At 33.7% G+C, this 24888-nt stretch overlaps 1 protein-coding gene across 3 annotated transcripts in view; it reads right to left on the bottom strand.

Annotated features, from left to right (window-relative positions):
- Positions 1 to 24888, bottom strand: part of LOC126746549 (leupaxin) — a 186626-nt gene that overhangs the window by 118933 nt on the left and 42805 nt on the right. Inside the window, exon 1 of one of the 3 annotated variants that reach the window (XM_050454857.1) lies at positions 15966 to 16255. The exons of 1 other annotated variant lie outside the window; for it this stretch is intronic. In XM_050454857.1, coding sequence (XP_050310814.1) covers positions 15966 to 16119 — 154 coding nt within the window. In that variant the 5' untranslated portion in view covers positions 16120 to 16255. Of the gene's footprint in view, positions 1 to 15965; positions 16256 to 24888 lie in introns of those variants that run through there. One more of the 3 variants, XM_050454859.1, reaches the window with a different exon arrangement.

Genomic DNA, 24888 nt, shown 5'->3' on the forward strand with positions numbered 1-24888 from the left:
ATTTGGAAAACCTAAAACGGACGTCTGCAATGCATGTGACAGATTCAAGAATCAAATAGATGCGGCGGAAAATCCAGAAGGAAAAGCTCGATTGAATCAAGAACACTCTGTACATCAAGCCAAGGCGCAGAAATTTTACGACGACCTTAAGCGGTTCAGTGAACAAGCTAAAACGGACGAAAAAATGGATGTTATTAGCTTTGACTATCAACAAAATTTACCAGTACCCGTACTTCCAATAGGTGATATTTTTTATAAAAGGCAGCTTTGGGTTTATAACCAGTGTTTTTACTCGGCAAAAACGGGCCATTCTTATATGTACATGTACACAATGAAGTCGAAGGAAAAAAAGGTGCTAATGAGACAACATCTTTCTTAAAACATTATGTGGACAATGTTGTTGATCCTTCAGTGGAGACCTTGTACTTATTCACAGATAACTATGTTGGGCAAAATAAAAACATGGTTGTTGTCCAGATGTTGTTATGTTCGTTGGTCGCCACTGAAAGATTTAAAATGATCTACCATGCGATCGCAAATTTGCTCTTATTGAAAAGGAAAAACGCAAAGTCACATACCTTTACTTGCCGGAAGAATGGTATTCAAAAGTGGCAAGAACCTCAAAAACGTTTACTGTTATCAATGTATTGCCACGGATTATAGGAGACTTTCGTTCATATTTCCAATCTTTCTTAAAAAAAAACATAAAAAACTTTACCGTCTCAAAATACAAAAGTTTTAAGTATGAGGATAAAAAAAATCACCGTTTCTGTATGCCACAATATTAAAAGTCTAAACCAAACTTTTATTGCATTTAAAGAAATGGAATGTAGCCCAACTCTACACTACAACTCTTCAAGTTAATCCAAAAAAACTTAAAGGATTTCATTCCTGCAATATATCATGGATTTTATGACTCTTTGGATACAACAGAGCAACAGCAGGAGGAAAGTGAAACCGACTTATCCGAGAGTAGTGATGAATAAAAAAATGTTATTGTCAATTTAATTTGATGTTTTGTAAATACAGAATGACAGCTAGGTATATCCGTCTTTAATTTATTATTTTTTCTAATATTAGTAGTATTGAACAAAAAAACTAGCTTAAAAAACGTTTCAAAACACTTTCAATAAGCATTTAAATAATAATTTGCAAGTAAAAGTACAACTAGTTTTAATACACTTGTTATTTTCATCGCTTGTAAAATTACCTTTTTGGTTTTAACCGAATTATCATTCTGGGGCACTCAATTCCTGCATTTACAAGGAAACTTGTAAGGACCTTGTTGGAAGAGAAACTCATGAGATTTCAAATGAAACTATAACATAATTAGATGTTTTCAAAATTAAAGAATTCGAAAAATCCACTTTTTCTCTGCTGTAACAAAAGCGTAATTACTGTTTTAAAATTGGACAGCCGATTTAATTTAATGAATAAATTTTTCTAAACCTTAATAGACCGTTTTAAACAATATAGAGCCTTAAAGAGAGAAATGTAGTGTTGGTTAGTAATTGTAATATTTGTATTTTAGTGATGAAATGTTGTTCCAATATGAGTTTTATGTATTCATAAATGATCAAGCCTGAATAATATTTATTTACCAAATTCCTTGAACTCTTCATAGGTAGACAGAGTGGCCATTATATTCAACCTTCAATCGCACAAATTCGCACTTATCCACTAATATCAGTAAATTTTATTAATTTAAATGTGACAGTGTAACACAAGAGAATCGCGACCAGCTGAACCGATATTAAGTACATATATTCGCGAGAGTTAAGAAAGTTGCATAAAATATACTAAACCAGGAAATTTCTTATCACATACATACATGTATATGTGTGAATTGTAATTTGAGAATGCAGGATCGGATTCCGTTTATTTTTGATTCGATGGTATAAAACCATATGTGTAAAGATAACTGTGGTTCTTTATTGGTTTAACGCGATCGATAACTTAAATAGATGCAAAAACGCATTTTAGATATATTTGCTTTTGGCTTTGGTTTTCTAAATTAATATGTATGGACTCAAATACAATACTGCGAATGAACATTGGAGCCACAAAGCATGACCTAATCAACATCAGTATTTTAAACAATTACATCTCTATTAAAGTTCATTTATTTTTATTAGAGATAATATGGCTTATGTCTCATTTGACATTGAAATAGAGTATTTTTAGTTAATTTTTGCCAGATGAATAATGAAACCTTGAAAATTTTGCAAACAGTATAGTCGAATTTGTTTTTATTATACCCAAACGTAAATAAATAAGAGCTTTGTACTTATTCCTAATATTTGCATAAAATCCATAACACTCATCACCATTATCTTATCCACTTAATTCTATTCCTTCCTTTTAGTAAATTTTTCCGTTTCTTTTAGTCGTTTTTGTTTATTCAAATTAATAACATTCTTCACAGCGAGTTCAGATGAAATGATTGTGACTTAACTTTAAAAATAAATGAGTCTTACTGAAGCCATATTTTAGCGAGTAAGCGTCTTACTCGGTTACCTTACAATGTCTTAAGCGTTACGTCATCATATGGTTGCGCTCGAATGACGTCATGTCTAACAGCTGTCAGAGTCTAAATATTAGTAAATATTAGCTATACCTTTCATCGGCACTTTGGAGACTGACCTAAACCATGAAAACACCCATTTGTCTAAGTTTTCAAAACGTTTTGAGTCTAAATACTAAACTAACTAAATCCGATCTCATACATTTTAAGGATCAGATCAAGAGGAAATACAATAAACAAAAAAGTTACTGGCTTAAACATAACCTCACTCATATTTTTTTTCACACAGAAATAAACCCAAACTAATCAAAAATCAATTTAAAAAAAATATCTGCGCAACCTCACCTTTATGTTCTTCACTGTATTTTTTGCAAATCTATTCGCTCTTTTGATAATTTATTATTTTCTGCATTTTTATTTGGTTTGGATGTCTTAACTGTTAATGTATATGAGACATTAATATAAAATAAATAAAAAAACTTATACTAAGAAATATAATACTTCTACTCTAAAAAAATATAAAAATATTTATTGTTTATTATTGTTTGTATCCCTTAGCTTCCCTTTGACTTTGACATATCGAGTTTATTAGCGGTCTCGGGAGACCGCTAACAAACGCTTAAAGCACCTTATACGGTGACGTCATGACTTAATCGCTCGAATGAGATGTTTTAAAGACGCTTAAAGCCGCTTAAAACCGCTTACTCGTTAAAATATGGCTTGAGTTTCTTTTACAATTGGCGTCAGAAGTGGGATATCTGAAAGCCCAATTGTGGAGGCTTTTAACCAGAAATCAAACAAGATATAAAGACTGATGGATTTATTGTTGAAAAAGTTTAAGAAACAGGATTAGAGGAAGAAGACAAGAAACAGAGAGAAGAATAAGAAAAAAGAGACCGAAAGAGATAGGGAACAGAAAGACCTACTCTAGATCGTCGAAGACAATGTATGTCTCTGTAATGTTCCAACCACCTTTGAAAGGCTAGTAGAAGCTGTGTTAAGTGAAATTACTATTGAAGAACAGTTAAAAAACGTTCAAAAGGTTCATTAAGTAAGCTCTTCAAACCTAAAAACATTTTCGTTCAAAAGAAGTTCGACACATCGGCCGTGTAACATAGATAAAGCCTGATCCAGGTAAAATAGAAATAATTGATAATTTTCTGAGCATTTATACACATCACAGGTTTGTAAAAAATTTGTTAGTATAGTAAAACAAAAATGGTATTTCATTTACCAGCAGACTGCGAGAAAGCATCGCAAGGATTAATTGCGCATATCTTCAGCAAGCTTAACTTTTCCAATTCCTAGGCAAGATTTTTATTTGGATACAGATAGAGCCAGCAAGTGATATGATTTAAAAACCATAAAGTAAAAGATATCGAAAATATTTGTTATCTAGAGGCATTTGTAACAATTCGTTTGTTTTCGTTTGAATATTGTTGTTTAAACTAAAAGGTTTCAAGGGTATCATGCTGGTCTTTCATTAAATGGGGAACAAATCGCAAATAAAGACTGCGCCGAATTTTTAGGCATTTCTATTGATTCTGCTTAGTGATGTAAAAAGCAAGATTTCTTGTCTTGCTCGGCAACTTCTTGTCTTGTCCTGCTAAACAAAACAAGAAGTAAAACTACTTCTTGTCTTGCAAACTTCTTGCACATTAATTTCTTGTCTTGCTGGCAAGACTTCTTGCACTTCTGGTTCTTGCTTTTTTCGGGGAATCACTCACTAACTTATTTTATTCGGTGATTCCCCCGTCTCATAACTAAAAACATGATCGCTCTTAATAAGTGGTACTGAGGGTCTAGAGCAACAAAATATACACTTTATCTGTTTTGCTCATGTCTTAAATTTAGCTTTTCAAGACTGAATAAAAGTTATAAATAATGGCAATAATTGACAATGAGTCCAATAGTGAGAACGAATTTAGCACAGATAAAGAATCAAATTTATTAAAAAGCGATAATATAAACATAAATTGCAACATTACAAATAACCTTAGAATTATGCTAAAAAAATTAAAAAATCTGAACAACAACAAAACAAATTTATGTTGTAGCACAGTAAATTAAAAAAACTCATCACCAATAATTGATGTGAAAACAAGATGGAACTCGACTTACGAAATGCTTAACTGGGCTTTAAAATATAAGGTTCCTTTAACTATTATGTGTGATACAAATAAAGATTTTGCTCAATATAAAATTGACGAACAAACATGGCTTTTGATAGAAAATCTTGTAAAATACTTAAAACCTTTTAAAAGTTTGTCTGATAAACTTGGGGGAGACCAATATTGCACTTTATCAATGGTTATAGTTGGTATAAACCTACTAGTTGATAAACTAGAAAAATGGTCATTTAAACTTAATGATAAAAATGATCGAAGCTCCAAAATTTATTTTAGCTCTACAAAAGGCCAGGGACAAAATTTTAAAATATTATAAAAAAACCAACTGGATATATTACGTTTCCCTTATTTTGGATCCGCGTCTAGAAAAAGAAGCTTTTTCGTTTGCAGATTGGGGCAAAGATTTAGAGGAAACTGCTGTGAAACAATTTGAAGAAATTTACAAAAATAACTATTATACTGTAATCGAGGACAAATCAAAGAGGATTAATCCAGATTTTTCAAAACCTAGTACATCTACATATATTCAAGGCAATAATTATGACGATGACTTCGATTTGGATTTTGGAACAATTTTTAATACGTCTCAACAAGACCTATCTTTATTACCAACTATCTGGAGGCAGGAAATTGACGAATATTTATCTTCTAAGAGGGCAGAAGAAAATACAAATATTCTCGAATGGTGGCATAAACACGAATTTTCTTACCCCAACTTATCCAAAATGGCAAAGGACATTTTAAGTACTATGGCAACATCAGTTCCCGCAGAGAGACTCTTCTCAAAGGCATCATTAGTAATTAGAAAACATCGAAATAGGCTAAACTCTGAATCAGCCAGGTGTCTTTTGTGCCTTAATTCATAGAAGAATATCTAGTTATTTCATTATAGTGCTTTAACGATGAGAGGAACTAATTTATTTAAAATTTGGGCACGTTCGTAAGTCTTAAAGTTTATTAGTGAGGCGGTCATAATATCAATTTATTTTTAAATTCTACGCAAATTTTAAACATTTTGATGTGAGTTATACATACACCCCTTTACCATGCATATTGTTTACGATGCATTTTGTATATTGCTTACTTATTATTTTTATGCCTTTGTTATATTAGTATTACCGTTGCTTTTACAGTTAGTCAGAGTTTAGAGTTGTTGTAACTAAGATCTATGTTAATTTGATTTTTGATATATTTTTGTATTCTAAACTTACATGTTGGCTGTGTAGCCTAATAAATAATTTTTTAAAAACATAAAATCGAAAACACGATTTTTAATTGGCGCAGTCGGTAGGATTGCCAAAAGCTGATATATCGAATATTGGCTTTTCGTTCAACGATTGATTGGCAATCGAACGGTCGAGAGTGCTTCGAAAGGACATTGAAATATTCGCTAAGACCACAAGTTAAGTGCGTGCGGTTAACTGAGGACATCGTGACCTTTGTGTGAACTGTTTCGCAAAATTTGGGAGATTGGTACTACATTGACCAGTTTCACGAGGAGTTGGACCTTGGATTGGACTACAATCGCCACCCTAGAGTTCGCTACTTCATAGATGGCTAGAAACGCAGTCATAATATTCATGTAAGTCGATTTTTTGTTTAGTGCAACTTAGTATTTTGCTAATGTCGATTAATGAATTAAGCAACGCACTTGAAAGCCTTAGAATAGAACCTTCAACTAGCTCTGTCTCCGCTTCTATAATTGAGGAAGCGTTAAATAATAAGTTAACTATTGATTTAGATCAATTGAAAGAAAATCTTTCTAATATTAAAGAAATTGAAAAATTAATTTTTAAAGACTTAGAAAAAGAAACTAGTCATAAAATAAATTCAGAAAATAAAATGGCGCAATTTAAACCAGAATTTTTAAATTGTGTGCCGAATTTTGATGGTAACCCATCAGAGCTGAATAGATATTTGGCAATTTGCAAATCAATTATTGATACGTTTTACGATGCTAACAACCCCGCAAATTTTCAGAATATTTATATTTTAAATAGCTTAATAGGTAAATCAGCGGGAAATGCAAAATTAGTAGTCAATGTTCAAAATGTCTCCACTTGGGACGATCTAAAAAATACCCTATATAGAAATTTCGCTGACCGTAGAGATGAAACTTGCTTAAATAGAGATTTAGTAATGTTAAGACAACAAGGCAATGAGTCTCCGCAGAATTTCTATAATAGAGTATTAGAAATCCTAAATCTTTTGTGCAGTTATGTTGATGCTCATGAAAATACTCAAGCTGCCCCCATAAAGAGGGATATGTATAAAAAATTAGCCTTAACTACTTTTATATCCGGACTAAGAGAGCCACTTGGCAATACCATACGTTGCATGCGGCCGGTAGATCTAGCCGAAGCCATACAGTTCGTTTTGCAAGAGAACAATACAAAGTATTTTCAAAGTAATTATGTGCATAATACACAAACACAAAACAAACAGAAATTTCAACAAAAACCTAACTACCAGACTCACAGAGACACAAACCCTAACAGACATAATGTAAATAATTATAGTCATAAAATATAATAAACAATAACAATAGATTTTTCCCAACAGGCCCAGTTGATATAAGACCTAACCCGAATTATAAACAACCCCGTTTGCCAACAAACTCGGAAGTTTTTGGTAGACAACAAAATGTCTTTAAACCAAATCCCAATAGGCAATTCCCCAAGCCTACTCCCATGTCTGTTTGTACTAATAATACAAATCGCCCTTCTACTTCTAACTATAGAAATAATAATTACCAAAATCAACAAAATAGGCCAAAACCTATTGTTGAAGAGATTTACAATACACAACTTAACCCTTCAGGTAATTTGCACCCTCATTCATATAGCGATGAAGATTACTATGAACAAAATTTACAAAATGACCCACAAAACGAATACTACGAAGAAGAGGAACCGAACGACTATTTTGAAGAGAATTATGAAAATTTTCCAAATGTCGATCAAGTCAACCCTCAAACATAGCCACCGATCTTGTCTTTTAATACAAATAGCGTAAGCGAGTTACCGTATGTCACCTTTCCGGAACATAACATCAAAATCTTAATTGATTCTGGATCTACGAAATCATTTATAGATCCCCAACTTGCATTGAAATTTTATCCTAATTGTATAAAAAACGACCCTTTTATTGTAAGTACGGTTTTCCAGAAATCTGCTCATAAATTTAGTGCGCAGATACTCGCGTCAAAAATTGTTAAATTGTCCTGCCCACGCTGAATTTAACTGCTCATGTCGATGACCTGAAACTGGATAGACTAGACCGATTGAAGAGCCAAATCCTCCACAATCAGCCCAAACCGATAATAGACGAAATGACGCGCTACCCCAGCGTCTGGACCACCCTTTTGTATTTAAGCCTAGTAGTTGCAATTAGCTACTATGTCTACCAGAAGCTGAAGCCTAGATGCATCTCCACCCCAGGTAGAAGCCAACCCGATAGCGACACACCGGTTCAACTTCCTCGACAAACTGTGGAGTTGAATCTTTGAGGGGAGGAGTTATACACCCCTTTACCATGCATATTGTTTACGATGCATTTTGTATATTGCTTACTTATTATTTTTATGCCTTTGTTATATTAGTATTACCGTTGCTTTTACAGTTAGTCAGAGTTTAGAGTTGTTGTAACTAAGATCTATGTTAATTTGATTTTTGATATATTTTTGTATTCTAAACTTACATGTTGGCTGTGTAGCCTAATAAATAATTTTTTAAAAACATAAAATCGAAAACACGATTTTTAATTTGTGTTATATGATTGATGTCATATTTTTGACAAAATTTTCAAAATATCTACAAGATGCTGAAAATTGCATATTTTTTTGAGACATCCTGTATACAAATTTTAAACTGCAAAAAACTCTTGATAAAACCTAAGTCAACGTGTCTCAAAATTTTTACAATAACAAAATCCTGAATTTTAAATAAATTTGTTTCTTTCATCGTGAAAGCACTGTACCTAAGTACCATAAAAATAATAAAAAATATATTTACTATAATATATATATATATACATTTTGTCCTCTTGCTTAATTACATGCTGGACTGCTTTTCGCCAATTCTCTGGTGTCGCTTCCGTAATGGCTTGATCAAACAGTAGCTTAACATCTTTCATTTTAAAAGTCGTGTTTTGTCTTGCTACAAATCCTTTTACCTGCGCCCATATCAGTTCTATAGGATTTAGTTCGCAATGATATGGCGGTAAGCGCAGTACAGTTATATTATATTTTTCGGCTATATCTTCCACGGCGTATTTCATGAAACGAGTTTTGTGTAAGTTTGCTATTGCCAGCAGTTCTTTTTTTATCAAATTTGCTTCAAACGCAATACCTTTTGCAGTCAGCCAATCGATAATTTCTTGCTTTCTCCAACTTGAAGTTGGCGTCTTTTCTATTCGCCGTGAATGATAGCTTGCGTTATCCATAACCACCACCGAATTAGCCGGAAGAAATTTTATCATTTCACCAAAATAGTCCTCGAAAACGTCTGAGTTCATGTCTTCATGGTAATCTCCTGTGCGAGTCGACTCAAAGGTTAGCAGACCTTCTTTTAAAAATCCCTCTTCGCTTCCAATATGTGTGATTATAAGTCTTTTTCCTTTTCCCGAAGGTACTTTAATACCCGTAGACAGGCCTTCTATGAAAGCTTGGCGAGCACTGGTTATATTTTTGTCTTGCCACATTTTTTGGACTATATAACCTTCGTTAATCCACGTCTCATCAAGATAAAAAACTTTCTTTTGCTCCCTGCGGTACTGCTTGATACTTCTCAAGTATTGTCGTCTCCAACAAACAATTTCGTCGCTCTCCAGTAAAAGTGCTTTGCGGTTATGCTTTTCCCAGGCAAAATCCATATTTTTTAAAGTTTTCCATAAAAGTTTTCTACTTATCAACGGAATACTGTCATCTCGGCCAAGCTCCATTAAAATTTTGTCTAGGGTGGGTATTTCCTTTTTAAAATAAAAAGAGTGAACTTTTCTTCGAATTATACATTTAGCATTTTCATCAAGGACTTTTGTAGGTCGTCCTGGCTTTTGCTTGGGAGATTCCACTTGACCTGCTACTTTTCTTTCCCGCAACAATTTGAAAATGGTGGACTTTCCAATTCCACTCATTCGAGAACATTTTTCAACAATTTCTTGCACAGTAAAACTAGGGTAATCGTGTTATATGCAATCATGTACATTTAAAATAATAACTTTTTCACTCAGCGATAGTGGAGAATTTTTAGTATATCTTTTCGTTGGACTGAATACCTCCATTTTTTAAATATTGGGATAATAATATTGTGATTACACTACAGCGTAGCAGTGACTACTAACGTTTAAAATATGATTTAAAAGTATTTATAGTCTGTATATATTACCTGACCCCATTTTTGCATGTTACAAAGCGTTAAAAGATAGGTACCTATACAAAAGGATTAAAAGTATTTATTTAGTATTTAATCTCTTTCAAAATAAAGGCATTTAATCCGTGAAAATTAAATTCATAAATATTATAAGTACCTGCGCCTATGAACTACCACGAAATGTAGCCAAACAGAACGGAATTCCCCAGTTTATTGCTCTATACACTTCTGAAATAGAGTATAGTAATCTAGTGTTGTTTATTTAAAAAAAATTGTATTATAACTGTAGAGTTACACGTTTGTTGTTTAATTCTTAATATTGATGATTTTTTTTGTTGTATAAACCTTTATTTTGTTACCCATTTTGTTCATTTATATTTTTTGAATAAATCTAATATTTATTTATTTTGTTTTTTTTTAACTCATTTTGTTTAATAATATTTAAAAAAAATACTAACTTGACAGTATAGTTCTTTTTATCACTAACTATTGCAAGAAATCTTGTTTCTTGCAAAATTTCTTGCTTAAGTAAATTTTGTCTTGTCTTGCTTCTTGCTCTAGTACTTCTTGCCTTGTTCTTGCTAGCAAGAACACGACAAGAACAAGAAAAAGCAAGACAAGAACAAGAATCTTGTACATCACTAATTCTGCTTTAAAGTTTAATCTCCATATTGCGATGCTTAGAAAGAGGTTGAACTAGATGGAGATTCGGCAAAATATGTTTATTTTGCATTAGTTGAGTCACATCTGAGATATGGTATCCAGTTTTGGGGTTTTGCAAGTTTGTATCTCTTGCAGTCAGTTTTTGTTTTGCAGAGGCGGGCTGTAAGATTTTTATGTATGTATGAGGTTTTGCGGTAAGCCACTTTTTATTCGAGAACGAAGACTAACATTAACTTGAATTTTATTTTATTGACTTCGGAGTTAGTTCGTAAGAAGTACAGGGGGGTCAATAAGTCTCACCCGAATGCATATACGACAAGATTTAATTCTAATAACTTAAGTCTGTGCATCCCCAAGAGTGCTCTTACGAAACATTCAATTATTTATGAGGGGATCAAAATATACAAACTCTAGAATATAAAAATATTAGTAATGATAAGCGATTTAGTAAGATAGTTAAGACTTTTTATTGAGTAAAGCTTATTACAGCTCGGATGAATTTTATGAGGACTAGAAATGACTGTGATGAAATACTTGTTTTGTTGTCTATGGCATGTATGTATTGTATTGACTACAGTATACTCGCGGTAACGTGAACTTACGATTTTATGAACAACTCGTTAATGTGAACACCAATATTTTTCTATGTTAATTCTATAGTGTGAACAAACCCATATTTCGATAATGTGAATTTTAAGAAATCTTTAGTAATCCTGTGTACTTAGACTTGTCTAGGCTTGTTAGTGGATATTGGGTTTACGCATTTGAAACGTTGTTTGGTCATTTAGTTGATGTTTATTAGATAAGAGAGAGTGTCGCATCTTGCGCAGTGGCCTTTTAAAATGGTTAAAGTTAATAAGAAGTGTTTAACTCTTTATGAGAAATCAAAAATTTTGGAAGAGCACAAAAATGGTATGAGTGTTACTGCACTAGCAAAGAAATATCAAATAGCAAAATCAACTATTTGTGCAATTAAAAATAAAGAAGAAAAAATTCTAAAAGTTGTTGGAGAGAGTTTAAGACCTAATAAAATAAAAAAATGCACTTTAAAAAAGAAGCGTGCAGAAAACCCCAAGATGGAAACTTTGCTGTATAAATGGTTTACCAAACAGCGTGAAATTTTCCAGTTACGGGTGATATGCTTAAAGAAAAGACTCTAGATTTACATAGAAAATTAAAACTCAACGATAAATTTAATGCAAGCGATGGATGGCTTCAAAAATTTAAATGGCGATATGGTATAAGGCTGCTTAAAGTTGCAGGTGAAAAGTTGTCCTCGCAGCCTCACCTTGTAAATCCCTTTATTGAAGGCTTAAGAAAAAAGATGAAACAGCTTAATCTTAGTGAAGATCAAATGCAGATGAGACGGGTTTATATTGGAAGTTATTGCCAGATAAAACCTATGTTGCAATTTTTGAAAAAACGGCGCCTGGTCTAAAAATAGCTAAACAAAGAATAACTCTTTTGGGGTGCACAAATGCTACAGGATCACACAAACTAACGCCTTTAGTACTAGGAAAAGCAAAATCACCCAGATGTTTTAAAGGATTTGATAATCCAGTCATGTATAGAAGCACTAAAAATGCCTGGATGACGCAGGAAATTTTTAAAAATTGGTTTTTTAAGCATTTTGTTCCAAAGGTAAGTGAAAGTTTTGTTTGCTTTTTAATTTTTTTAAGACTAAATTGGGTTTTTAGATTAAATCATTTTTACAAAGCAAAAACCTTCCTTTAAAAGCCGTTCTCCTGTTAGACGATGCCCCCCTTCGCATCCACCGGCAGAAGAATTAAAAACTTCTGATAGACACATTTTTGTTGTCTACATGCCCCCAAATGTTACACCATTAATTCAACCATTAGATCAAAATGTTTTGCGAATAACCAAACTATTTTACAGAAAAGGCCTATTAACCCATTTTTTACCAATGATGCGAAAACGCAACAGTCATATTAATTTTTTTTATAATATAAACAAAATAAAAAATGAAATATCTAACGTTACTATAGTATTTACTAAGGTTGAATTAAAAAGATTTTTAAAACACTCAATAAATAAACTAGTGTTTTGATTTTTAAATTTTTATTCCAATTCAAGCAAAATTTTAATGTCTAAACATACTTTCGAATATTATTGTTTATTATTGGTAAGCATAATTAATAAGCATAATACAGACGAGATTTGTTTAGCTGAATCGTATTGCTAACACATGTGTGTATTTACCTTTTTTTACTGACAACAAAAAAATGTTACAAATTCCAAAATACTTGACTCCAAATTGTAAATGTTGCGAAAACGCATCACTGGGAAAATACGTTATCTGTATTTTGGTCGAAATAGCGCTTGAGTTGGCAACGGTATCAGCTAGAGATGTTGCGGTTTAGGCTTGTGTATGTGTGTTTGTGTGTAAGAAAGTTTTTAGTAATATTGAATTTTAATCGGTGCTAAGTGTATGTGTATTTTCGAAAAACATGCCTAAATTTCTTACGCAAAAAAAGCTGGAGAGTGCTTTATATGAAGTAGTAGATGAATTGGAAGCAGAACATTCCGGAGATGTTGGTAAGATCTACTAAGTATTTTTGTTAGACCTGTTATGTAGACGGAAATTATTTTAGTTGAAATTGATGCTGTTTATATTCCTCCAGAACCAGATAGCTTGACTGACGAAGAAAATATAGATGACGATGTAATTGCTGTAAACGAAAAAAACAGCCAAAATGATGTGGACATAGCGGGCACATTTGAATTACAGATAAGACAGGACAATGAATTTGACTGGGATTCGTCTGATGATGAGAGTTTGGCGGAAAAGAAACGGAAAATCGAAAGGTTTAACACCAGCCAATTTCAAAGTAGGGAACCAAAATGGAAAAAGGGTTCAATTCCTATGATGTCCCAGCCTATTTCGAATGAATGCGCTTGAGAAATTGGTAGATTTACTCCACGGAAAGTCACCTTTAGACATTTTCTTTTTGTTCTTTGATGACCAAGTATTAAATCTTATTGTAACATTTTCGGAAAAATATGCAAAAGACAATAATCGACATGATTTTGAGTTGGATAAATATGAATTACTAAAGTTTATATAGGACTGCTAATATTTACAGGTTATCATAAACTACCACAAACACAACTATATTAGTCAACTTATGAAGACAAGGGGATAGACATTGTGAAAAATTGTATGAGTCGAAATAAATTTTACAATATAAAAAAAAACCTCCATTTGTCAGAAAACGCACAATTAGATAAAAATTACAAGTTCTGTAAGCTTAGGCCATTTCTTGATCTCATAAATCAGAAAATGTTGCAGTTTGGTATATTTTCACACTGTCTGTCCATTGACGAACAAATGGTTCCTTACTTTGGCAGGCACTCCTGCAAAATGTTTATTAGGGGAAAACCTGTTAGATTTGGTTTTAAATTATGGTGTATTTGTTCGTCAGACGGTTATTTATATCAGTTCATTCCATACGCAGGAGCAAATCCAACTATTGTAACTATTAACTATATATAGTAACTAGCAAATGTAACTATTAAGTAACCATTACAAGACATTACCAAGACAATCCTATTCAGCAACCTAATGTTATCAAGATGTACAACAAATTCATGGGGGGAGTAGATCTCCATGATAACGGGATAGCCAATTATAGAATAGGGATATCTGGAAAAAAGTGGTGGTGGCCTTTGTTCGTTAACACTATAGATAGCACTTTAGTCAATTGTTGGAAGGTTTATAACATTGTCAGTGACACAAATATTAGTCAACTAGACTTGAAATCGTACATTGCTCTTCGCCTGATAAAAACTGAATCTTCCATTCGTAAATCTATTACTACCCCTAGGGTAGTTCTTGAGCAAAGATATGATAATATCGGTCATATTATCACTAAATCGCTCCACTCCAGACGTAGATGCAAAATATGTAGTAGTCAAACGGTATTTTTATGTAAAAAATGCAACGTGCTTCTCCATACCGATTGTTTTGAGCGTTACCATAAAAAGTAAAATTACGTTTTTTTTGTTCATATATTTAGCCAATGATGCGAAAACGCAACATGCCCTTTTTTGTTCAATTGTATCAAAGGGTCAAGGAGTAGCTGAGGCCCTAAAAGTTATAACTTTAGGAGATGCTATTATGCAATTGCATATGGCCTGGCAAAAAATAGACTCTTCAGTAATTTCAAAATGTTGGAATAATATTTTGGGAAAAAAATTGGAGGAGGATGACCTACCTTTAGCTCGACTAAAAGAGATGTGGGAAAATGATGTTAGAGCAGCTGTTAATGAAAGCAGTTAATGAAACCATTACATTGCTTCAAACAATTGAACTGGTATTATTTAGTGCTAGTTACTCATTTACACAGTTACACATTGAGATATGATTGTTTTTAGATTGATTATAATTCCAGAGACAGTGAGGAATACAGACGCAGTGGATGAAAAACTCGATAGCAATGATTCAGAAGATAGTGACTGCGAGATATTAACTTTTGAAGAAAAAAAAGTTACGCATTTGGAGGCTGTTGCAGCCTTGAAAATTGTCACATAATGGGCCAATCAAAACTATGTCGACATAAAGGACATTATTAAACTAAAAGGTTTAGAAGAAAAGGCTGTAGCCTTAAACCTGTCGCAAAAAAAAGTGCAAACAAAAATTACATCTTTTTTTTAAATACTCGTAAAACTTTCGTATAATGCTTAAAACTGTAATAAATAAATTTATACATAAATACAAACATAAATGAAGTACAATGTATTCCCTTTTATTTTAATTTTAGCTATTTTTAATATAATCTCCATAATGTGAACATTTCAGTAATGCGAACTAAGTCGAAATTTTTTAAGTTCACATTAACGCGAGCCTACTGTATTTTATTGCCAACAAATATGTTTTATTAGTTTATCATTATCAGTGTTAATAATTGTTTGTCTTTCTCAATCCATTTTATTTATTTTTTTGTCTGTTTTTGTATTTGTATTGGTTTCATCATTTTGACAATTTTAGTTTATGTATTTTTTTTCAGCTGTGTAAATGAGGGTATAATACACTCTTTATACAATAAAGCATGTTTTGTCATGGTATATATTACTAGGATAAAGAGCTTGCTATTCATCACTATGAGTCTATGAGGCGTGTAACTCTTAAAACCACTAATAGGTGCAAACCTTTGGTTATCAAAATGTTAAGGCAAAACCCTTAGCTTAAATACTGGGTCACTCCAAACGTAGAGAAGTTTCCTGAACTTTTATGCACGAGCTTTAGATAATAATACTCACTAAGGTATTGTTCCCATTCGACCAAGTTCCTAAACTTAATAGGCGTGGCCTGGTGCCGGACGACAGGTTGTTTCGTTTCCAACGCCGTTGGAGGTGAGGGATCGAAAGTGACGGTCTTAGGCGAGGGAGTACGCGTGCGCAATTTTGCACTCATCTTTGCACCGAACAACACCTTTATTTCACGCGAACCGGTATAGAATATAGACGGGTCGGACCACAAAGAAAATAACAGAAGACTTCGGTTTCGGGAGGAAACAAGAGTCTTTTCGTATGTACAACACCAGGAAAGATCCCAATCGATGACTAACTAACTGTTGCACGTATATCCTGATGTTTTTTGGCAGCACGAACGTGTGTATGAATCCAAAAATAGAGACGGTGAATTTGCTTTCGTAAAAACAACGGGGTCCACCTTTAACCTTGCGTAATTTTACCCGTCAATCGCCCAATTAATTTTGATAAATCGTGCGTGGGATCGGCTTACGATCAGGGCGAGGCAATAATTTGAGGACAGCATGTTTACCGTTTGCCCTTGGTTAATATTGGTTTTCTAGGACGTTCTTTATTCGTTTCTAATTAAGGACAGAGGTGTAACGTTTTTAGGGCGGCAAGGGTAGTTTTTATTGTTTATCGATAATATGGCTAATACATAATTATCAATGTAACAAAATAGCATTTTACATCTTGGTAGGAGTAATTTCTCCCTTTAAATCCAATTTATAACGAAAGTGAGCGAGTTAACCAACGGAATAAATTGCTCCACAGAAGTTAAGGAAAATAAATCAAAAGAGAACAACACGAAGTTTCGGTCTCAAAAAATTCTTTTATTTGTTAAAGTGGTGACACGTTTTTCGCTCCTAAGAGCAACATCAGATCTTAAGAAGGTTAAAAACACGTCCGACTGGGTTGAATATACACACACACACACACACACTCTCTAACTCTCGTGTTACCACTTTAACAAATAAAAGAGTTTTTTGAGACTTTGTGTTGTTCTCTTTTGATTTATTTATATCAAGGTCTCTTTGAGAATATGGACGACTTCTTTCAAGGAGTTAAGGATGTAAGTGTTTTTTTTTGGGAAAAAATATATAGCAATTCTAATTTTTTCTATTGCTAAAGAAGAAAATAATTAAAAACAAATACTTTTTAACAAAATATTTTTAATTTGTTTTTTGTTTTAAATATAGCTTCAATATGTAGTATAGCCTCCATGTGCGTCAATATCAGCTTGCAACATCTCTGCAAGCTGTCAATCAATTTGTTAAGCATTTCTCGAGGAATTTAATTCTAAAGTTGTGGTAAAACGGTCCTAAACTCAGTCATTGTTTCGACAGCAGGTTCTGTGTTCATCTAGCCTTCGCTGCAACATGTCCCAAGTTGTTCGTTGCAATTAAGGTCTGAAGATAATGGAGGGAGTGAAAGATGCGGAATTTCATTCATTTCTATCGCATCAGTTCTGGCATTATCATCTAAAAAATGAAAGTCTGGACCGACAGCAGCATGAAATTGTGGTACAATATTATTATTGACATGCCGCCTGAATTGTTCTGCGTTCATGTTTCAATCGCAAATGTAAAGGTCAGTACGACCGTTAAAACATATGCCACCGCACATCATTATGGAACCGAACTTCCTCGGAAAGGGTAAACACGTTGAACAGCTCGTCGATTTCTAGATGTTCTAGGTAAGACCCATACTCTAACTCTTCGACTATCCGAAAATCTGGCATATCTGGAATCATCTGTGAAAAGCACAGACCTCCATTTATTGACCCAATTTACGTGATCTCTTGCCCACTATAACCTTTGCCGCATGCGGTCTTGGGTTAGTGGAACCCGCCTAAACAGACGTCGGGATCTTAAATTTATACCATTTATTCATCGCCTTATTGTTTCAATTGAAACGTGTTCCTGTAACATTAAAAAATCGTCGCGAGTGTTTTGTACTTAGTGTAACAAATCTGTCTTGTGCGGCTATGGTTTTCCTAAGGCCACCAATCCTCGGTCTTTCTAACACAGAACCAGTTTCAGTATTTAATCTACTCATGACACTTTGCGACACATTAATCAAATTTGGCAACTTCTTGTTGAACACCACCACTTTGGAGCATGCCAATAGCCCGATTTGCTTCTACAATTGTTAATTTACGTCGCACCATTATATTGAAGAGATATGCACACTACAATATTACCAAAGACATAATAAACCATAAATTCTTTAACTTATTTCATTTTAATAAAATAGCAAAAATGTCGTAAATAAACAAAAAAAGCATAAAAAAATTGTTTACCAGAATACCAATGTAAGTAAATGTTTGGGTCTATTTTGTGGTAAGCTGCAAGCAAAAATGTATTTTATTGTAGAGCAGTTTATATAAAGGTTTTACAGGGAAACATCTGTGAAGTGCTAACATAATCTCTTCACCAAGGCCACAAATCTCTGCTTTAAAAATGATCACAGCAAAGTGATCTGTAAAGCTAATCTTAGAATCCACATACATCCCCTAACTCACCAATGCAACCTGATTTGTCTCTTGGTCTACTAAATCTCATAAAGCAGCACTTACTGGCATTAAGAACTATGAACCACTTAGTTGACACCAAGAAGATATTTTATCAATGTCTTCTTGAATATCATTTGAAAAGGCAATGTCTCTATACACCTTCAGATCATCCAGCAAATACCAAAAAATTAAACTTCAAGAGATAACCTATAAATAAAATAAAAAGCAATGGACCAAGGTGTGAATGAACCCCTAAGGTCGCAAAAAAAAGTTTGTTGCTCACTTATGGTTAAATAGCAACAAAGGGTCAGAAATAATACCGAGCTTAGACAGAGGAGACAAAAATCGAATGGTTAACTTTGTTGAAAGCTGGGTTAAAATCTGTGTATATGATATGCGTTTCTGTAACATGCGTTATAGATATAGTTGATAAATAGAAAAAGAATATAAACCGAAAAAGTTGTTGAAAGAAAACCACATTAATGTTTTTGTTAAGCCATGTATTTCAATCTTTACTCTTCGCAGAGAAGCGTTCATTGGTGGTTTTTTGGTGCTCATTTCCTTTCTTTTTAACAGTTATGGGCCCAGGTCATGTGTGGGTACATAGTAGTCTGTTTTTAGCTTTGTTCTTACAGCAGTAAGAAACAAGTTCTTCATAAATAAACATGCGCAATAGAGCAAACTTCGTTCGCACAGAATGTTCTGATCGGTTTCAAATCAAAAGTTTGGTGTTGTTTTTATATCTTATGTTCTTGTGTTATTACACAAATTTCTGATCGTTGTCAGATTTCAGATTCATTTCAAGCAAAGTGTCAAGAGAATTCGTGTATCCAATCAACGCCGATCCTCTGAATATTAACATAACCTCTAAATTTTTACTTGTGTTTTGTCGTTTTGTATAATCCTTGATATTCGTTTTGAAATTTTATTTTAAATTGTTAAAATAATCTAAAAATACACATTAAGGAAATGAGTTCCGACACAGACTTAGAAGAATGTATAAGGCCCAAAAATCAAAACTATTTAGATGAAACTGTGTCCCAATTTAATAGAATAGAATTTCTCGACCATTTTAGAGTAAGCCCTAAGGTAGCAAACAATTAAACAATTTTAAACTCTACTAATTATATACACCTATTTTAGGGTTGTATTGAAATTTTGCTTTTATATATGTTTTTTTTATTACCACTAGCATAAAAAAGTGAGGTTGTTTTTCTTGCTCTTCTTCTTCTGAATTGGACGCCACTCAAGCCATGTTTGATGTTCGCACAGACGGTTTCAAATCAATCAGAAGATGTAATATTTTACGCATGCCCATCATGAATGGTTTGGAAACAGTTTGAAACTTATTAGAAATTTGCAGTAAGAACAAACCTATAATCGATATAAGTCGTTGCATATATGCGTGAAAAAGTATCCACCTTCGAGTCGTGTTTCGTCGTGATTTTGCAGTTTTAATTACGTTTAAGCCGTATGAAAACAATAAACAATACAGTATCCAAAAGAGAGCATCCCAAAATTTGATGGAACAAATTTTCAACTATGGAAATTTAGTGTGAAAGTTTTATTCAAGGCTGAGTATATCCTTTCAATTGTGGATGGTGGATTGCTAAGCCAACCGATAAGATGACTACAGAGTGGAAAACATGAGATGCTGGCAATTCTAAGGGACAAGTAATTTGGTTATCTACGATTACTCAGGATCACATTCAACATTTAATTAATTGCGAAAACGCTGCTGAAATGTGAGTCACGCTTATGTCAATTCTTCTTCTTCCTCGCTACAATGGACTCGTGTCGTAATTCGACAGCCGCCCAAGCCCGCTTATGTCAATTCATGAACAAGAAACTGAGATATCTAGAGAACTTTTATGGCAGCGTTTTTATTATCATACGAGGGTGGTCCCAGAAGTACCCAACCCAAGAACGAAAACACGAAAATTTTGGAAAAAAATTTATTTGTTTTTCAATATAATCTCCCTTCAGCTCTATACACTTTTCCCAGAGATGTTCAATAAGTTCGATACCCTTTTTATAATAAGAACTCTCTTGCGCCTCGAAATAGCCATTAACTGCAGACATCACTTCTTCATCGTTGGAAAATCTTTGACCACTGAGCCAGTTTTTTAAGTTTGGAAACAGAAAATAATCTGAGGGGGCTAAATCTGGTGCATGAGGTAGCAATTGAAACTTTAGTTCGTTAATTTTGGCCATTGCAATAACGGATTTGTGAGCTGGTGCATTGTCTTGATGAAACAACACTTTCTTCTTAACCAAATGGGGCCGTTTTTGCTTGATTTCTTCGCTCATACGTTGCAATAAGTTCGCATAATACTCGCCGTTGATAGTTTTACCTTTTTCAAGATAGTCAATGAAAATTATCCCTCGCGCATCCCAAAAAACCGACGCCATGACCTTGCCTGCAGATGAAACCGTTTTCGCCTTCTTTGGAGCCGGTTCTCCCTTTTGAGTCCACTATATTAATTGTTCTTTTGTTTTAGGTGTGAAGTGATGGACCCATGTTTCATCCATGGTTACGAAACGACGCAAAAATTCTGCTTTGTTGCTATTAAATTTCGCTAAACACTCAATTGAAACATCTTCACGACACTGTTTTTTGCTCAAGTGTGAGCAAACGCGGCACCCATCTTGCACACAGCTTTCTCATGTCAAAATTTTCAGTTAATATACGATGTACCGCACTTTTTGAAATGCCTACTATGTCCGCTAGCTCGCGCATTTTCAGTCGACGATCATCCAGTACCACTTTGTGAATTTTCTTAAAATTTCTGGAGTCGTCAGCTCATTTGGTCGACCACTGCGATGCTCGTATGGCAGCTCGTACGGCCTCGTTTAAACTCTGCTACCCAATATTTTACTGTTGTTAACGAAGGAGCAGACTCACCCAGAGTAGAATCCAGTTCAGCTTTTATATTGGTTGGGCTGAGGCCTTTCAAATCAAAGTATTGTATCAAATAACGATGACCAATTTTCTCCATTTTCACAAATTCACTGAAAACGTTCACTATTGATGGCTGCCAAACAAATACTAAACAACGTGGAGTCTAAAAACTTGAAACATTTGCTTTATAGATTGTATACTTTCTAATACACTGATATTTTTCAAACTACTACCGACATCTCTAGGTCAGGCCGGGTGGCCTTCTCAGACCACCCTCGTAAAATGGCCGAAAATCCGAAAATTGCAGACCAGATTTTTGCAATTGAATTAATAGTAAGGCAGCTAAAATGCGCTAAGGAGACAATTAGCTCATGCAATTTGATCAAAGGTTATAAGATAGCCTGCCACCCAAATACAAAGCTTTTAGGACAGCATGGGACTCTGAAAATATGAATAAACAAACATTTGAAAATCTAGCTGCTAGACTGTTAAAAGAGCAACCCAGAATGATAAGAGGATAGAAATCCAGGTTTTGCAAAGTTCTAATCTGATAAATTTAAGAAAACAAGTATTCAAAACCTCAAGAAAAAATTACCATTATTTTGATTGTAAGAAGTTAGGACATTGGGCACGTGAACGTTGCTGAAAGAATAGCTCATAATAACAATGAAAGGACCTAATAATGCTAATGATTCTGTTTATGATATTTCTTCAATGTATACTGCCAGCTCAGGTGTTTGAAAAAGGTAGGTGGAAAATTTGAGTGGATTTGTGACTCAGGGGCGAGTTTCCATATGACAATTCAGAAGAGCTGGTTTTTAAGTTTGCAAGTCATAGATGAACCAGTATCTGTTCGAATTGCAAATGACAAATTAATAAAAGCTGCTGGAAAGAGAACAACTGAAATAAAAGTATGCATCAAAAGTCAGTGATTTTATAGAACCAACAATCAATGTATTGTTTATTCCTGAGCTCAGTAGGAGATTGTTTTCAGTGACGGCTATGGCAGATAAGGTCTTTACATTCTATTCGACCAAGAGCCAAAGTGAGTTCCAAGACAACAGTGGAAAGATATCATGTGTTGGCCATAGGAAAAACAGTTTATGGATTATGGATTTTCGAGTTAAGCCTACAACAGAGTGTCACTTAACCTTGAGTAGCAGGACCAAATCTCTGAACTTGTGGCATGATCGGCCGGGTCATGTAAATTTTAATGCAGTAAAAAAGACAGCACCAATTCTGAGTGATCTACAAATTGATCATGAAGAAAAGTTCGTCTGTGAGGTGTGCCAATTTGAGAAACAAACCAGAAAACCACATAAAAAAGTCCAGAGGTTCAGAATGATATCCAGAGTGATGTATGTGGATCAATGAGTAAAACCATCACCCAGAAATTCAAATTATTTTGTTTTATTTAAAGATGGGCGTAGTGGTTATAGGACAGTTTATTTTTGCAAACAAAAAGCACATGTTTATAATTTTATGGGTGAATACATGAATAATACATTTAAATATTTCTTGAGAAAAGAAGGCATTTATCATGAAAGGTCTACACCTCACACGCCACAACAAAATGATAGGTCTTAAAGGGAGCTGAGAACTATTGTCGAGAGTGCGAGGACAATGATGATCAATAAAAAGGTACCTCAAGAATTGTGGCCCGAAGCAGTTAATACTGCTGTTTACGTTAGTTTCAATGAGGGTGAAGCTGTGGAGCTTAGTAACACCAACATAAATGACTCATATAACTTCTTACTACAATTTAGAAAACCTGAAAATTATCATGAAAATGTTGAGGAGGTTCAGCCAGAAAATGATTTAGATAATTCAAATAACACAAATGACCATCCCTTAAGTAGAACTGAGAGTGTAGCTGATTCTCTTCAAGCAGATTGTTTTGATCTTCAGTTTTCTATTCAGATTATGATGGGCGATTTGAAAAATCTACCAGTCAACCCACAAAATTAAGAAACACAGCTCAGAGATAGATCAAAAATAGGCATTACACTTAGGATTTAGTAAAGTTACCCAGTAAAAATACTAAGACTATTGCCAATAAGTATGTCTTTCGAATTAAGGACAATAAAAATAGTAATATGGTGCGATATAAAGCGCGTCTTGTGGCACGGGGGTTTACACAAGAAAAGTTATAGACTATCAAGAGACTTTCGCTCCGGTAGTGCGTTATGATTCCATCAGAATTCTACTTGTATTAGCAGCTGACAAAGACTTAGAACTTGCTAATTTTGATGTTAAAACAGCATTTCTATATGGGGAGTTATCAGAGCCTGTATTTATCAAGCAAACCGTTGGATTTGTGAATAATAAGAATCCTGATTTAGTAAACCTAAGAAAAGTCTATACGGCCTTAAGCAATCTCCCCGGTATTGGAATCAAAAGTTTGTGATTTCAATTTATTGAACTAAAAACTAACCAGTGTGTGTTTGTTGGACATTTTGCAAATTAAAAGGTTTATATGTGGATGATGGATTGATCTTGTCAAATTCGAAAGATGCAATTAGTGAACTAATCAAAACTCTGTGTTGAAAATTTTCAATATTACTGTCAATTTAAATAGTGGAAAAATTAACTTTGTCGGTCTTGAAATCGAACAGAATTTGAATAAAAATTGTTTTACTACTCATCAGCAAAATTAGATTTCAAAAGCTGAAGAGATTCGGAATGAGTGAATGTTAATCAGTGCCTACTCCATCAGAACCAGGTAAGTTTGTCTGTCAGCATGACTACAAAAAGGCAACAAGAATCAACCATATCAAAAGGCTGTTAGATCAGTGATATTTCTTGCTTCACTAATCCGTCCCTGATATTGTCTATATATGCTATAAACCAGGTAAGCCACTTTTATAATAACTGGAGTGATGAACATTCGCAAACTGTGAAGAGAATTTTCCGTTATTTTAATCATACAAGCCATTATAAGATAAAGTATTGTCAAACAAATGAAATACTTGTTCAAGGCTATACTGATGCAGATTATGCAGGCTGCATAGACAGCGAAAATCCACCAGTGGATATGTTTTTCTATTATCTAATGGTCCAGTGACATGGAAATGTTATAAGCAGAATGTTGTAGTGCAATCAACAACTGAGGCTGAGTATCTAGCATTGGGGCTTGGTATAAGAGAGGCTTTGTGGCTTAAAAGCTTTCTTAAAAAACTTCTACAATATCATCAATAATCATCAATCAACAATAATGAAACTAACAAAGGCCCAACAGTTTCACAGCAGAACGAAACACATTGATATTAAAATGCATTTTGTGTGTGATGAGTGTGAAAATGATATCATAGTTAAGTATGTGAGTTCTGATAATTTGTTAGCGATATATTTACGAAATCACTAACAAAAAGCATTTTTAACAATCTTGTAAACAAATTAAATATTTTAATGGCTTTAGATTAAAACTGTTTGATTTCAGTAGGTTCTAGTTAGTTATTTTGGTCGGTTATTTCGGATCCCACCCTTATTGGCAAGTGCTGATTTAACATTAGTGG

Source organism: Anthonomus grandis, chromosome 17, assembly GCF_022605725.1.
Source record: "Anthonomus grandis grandis chromosome 17, icAntGran1.3, whole genome shotgun sequence".
Taxonomy (NCBI): Eukaryota; Metazoa; Arthropoda; class Insecta; order Coleoptera; family Curculionidae; genus Anthonomus; species Anthonomus grandis.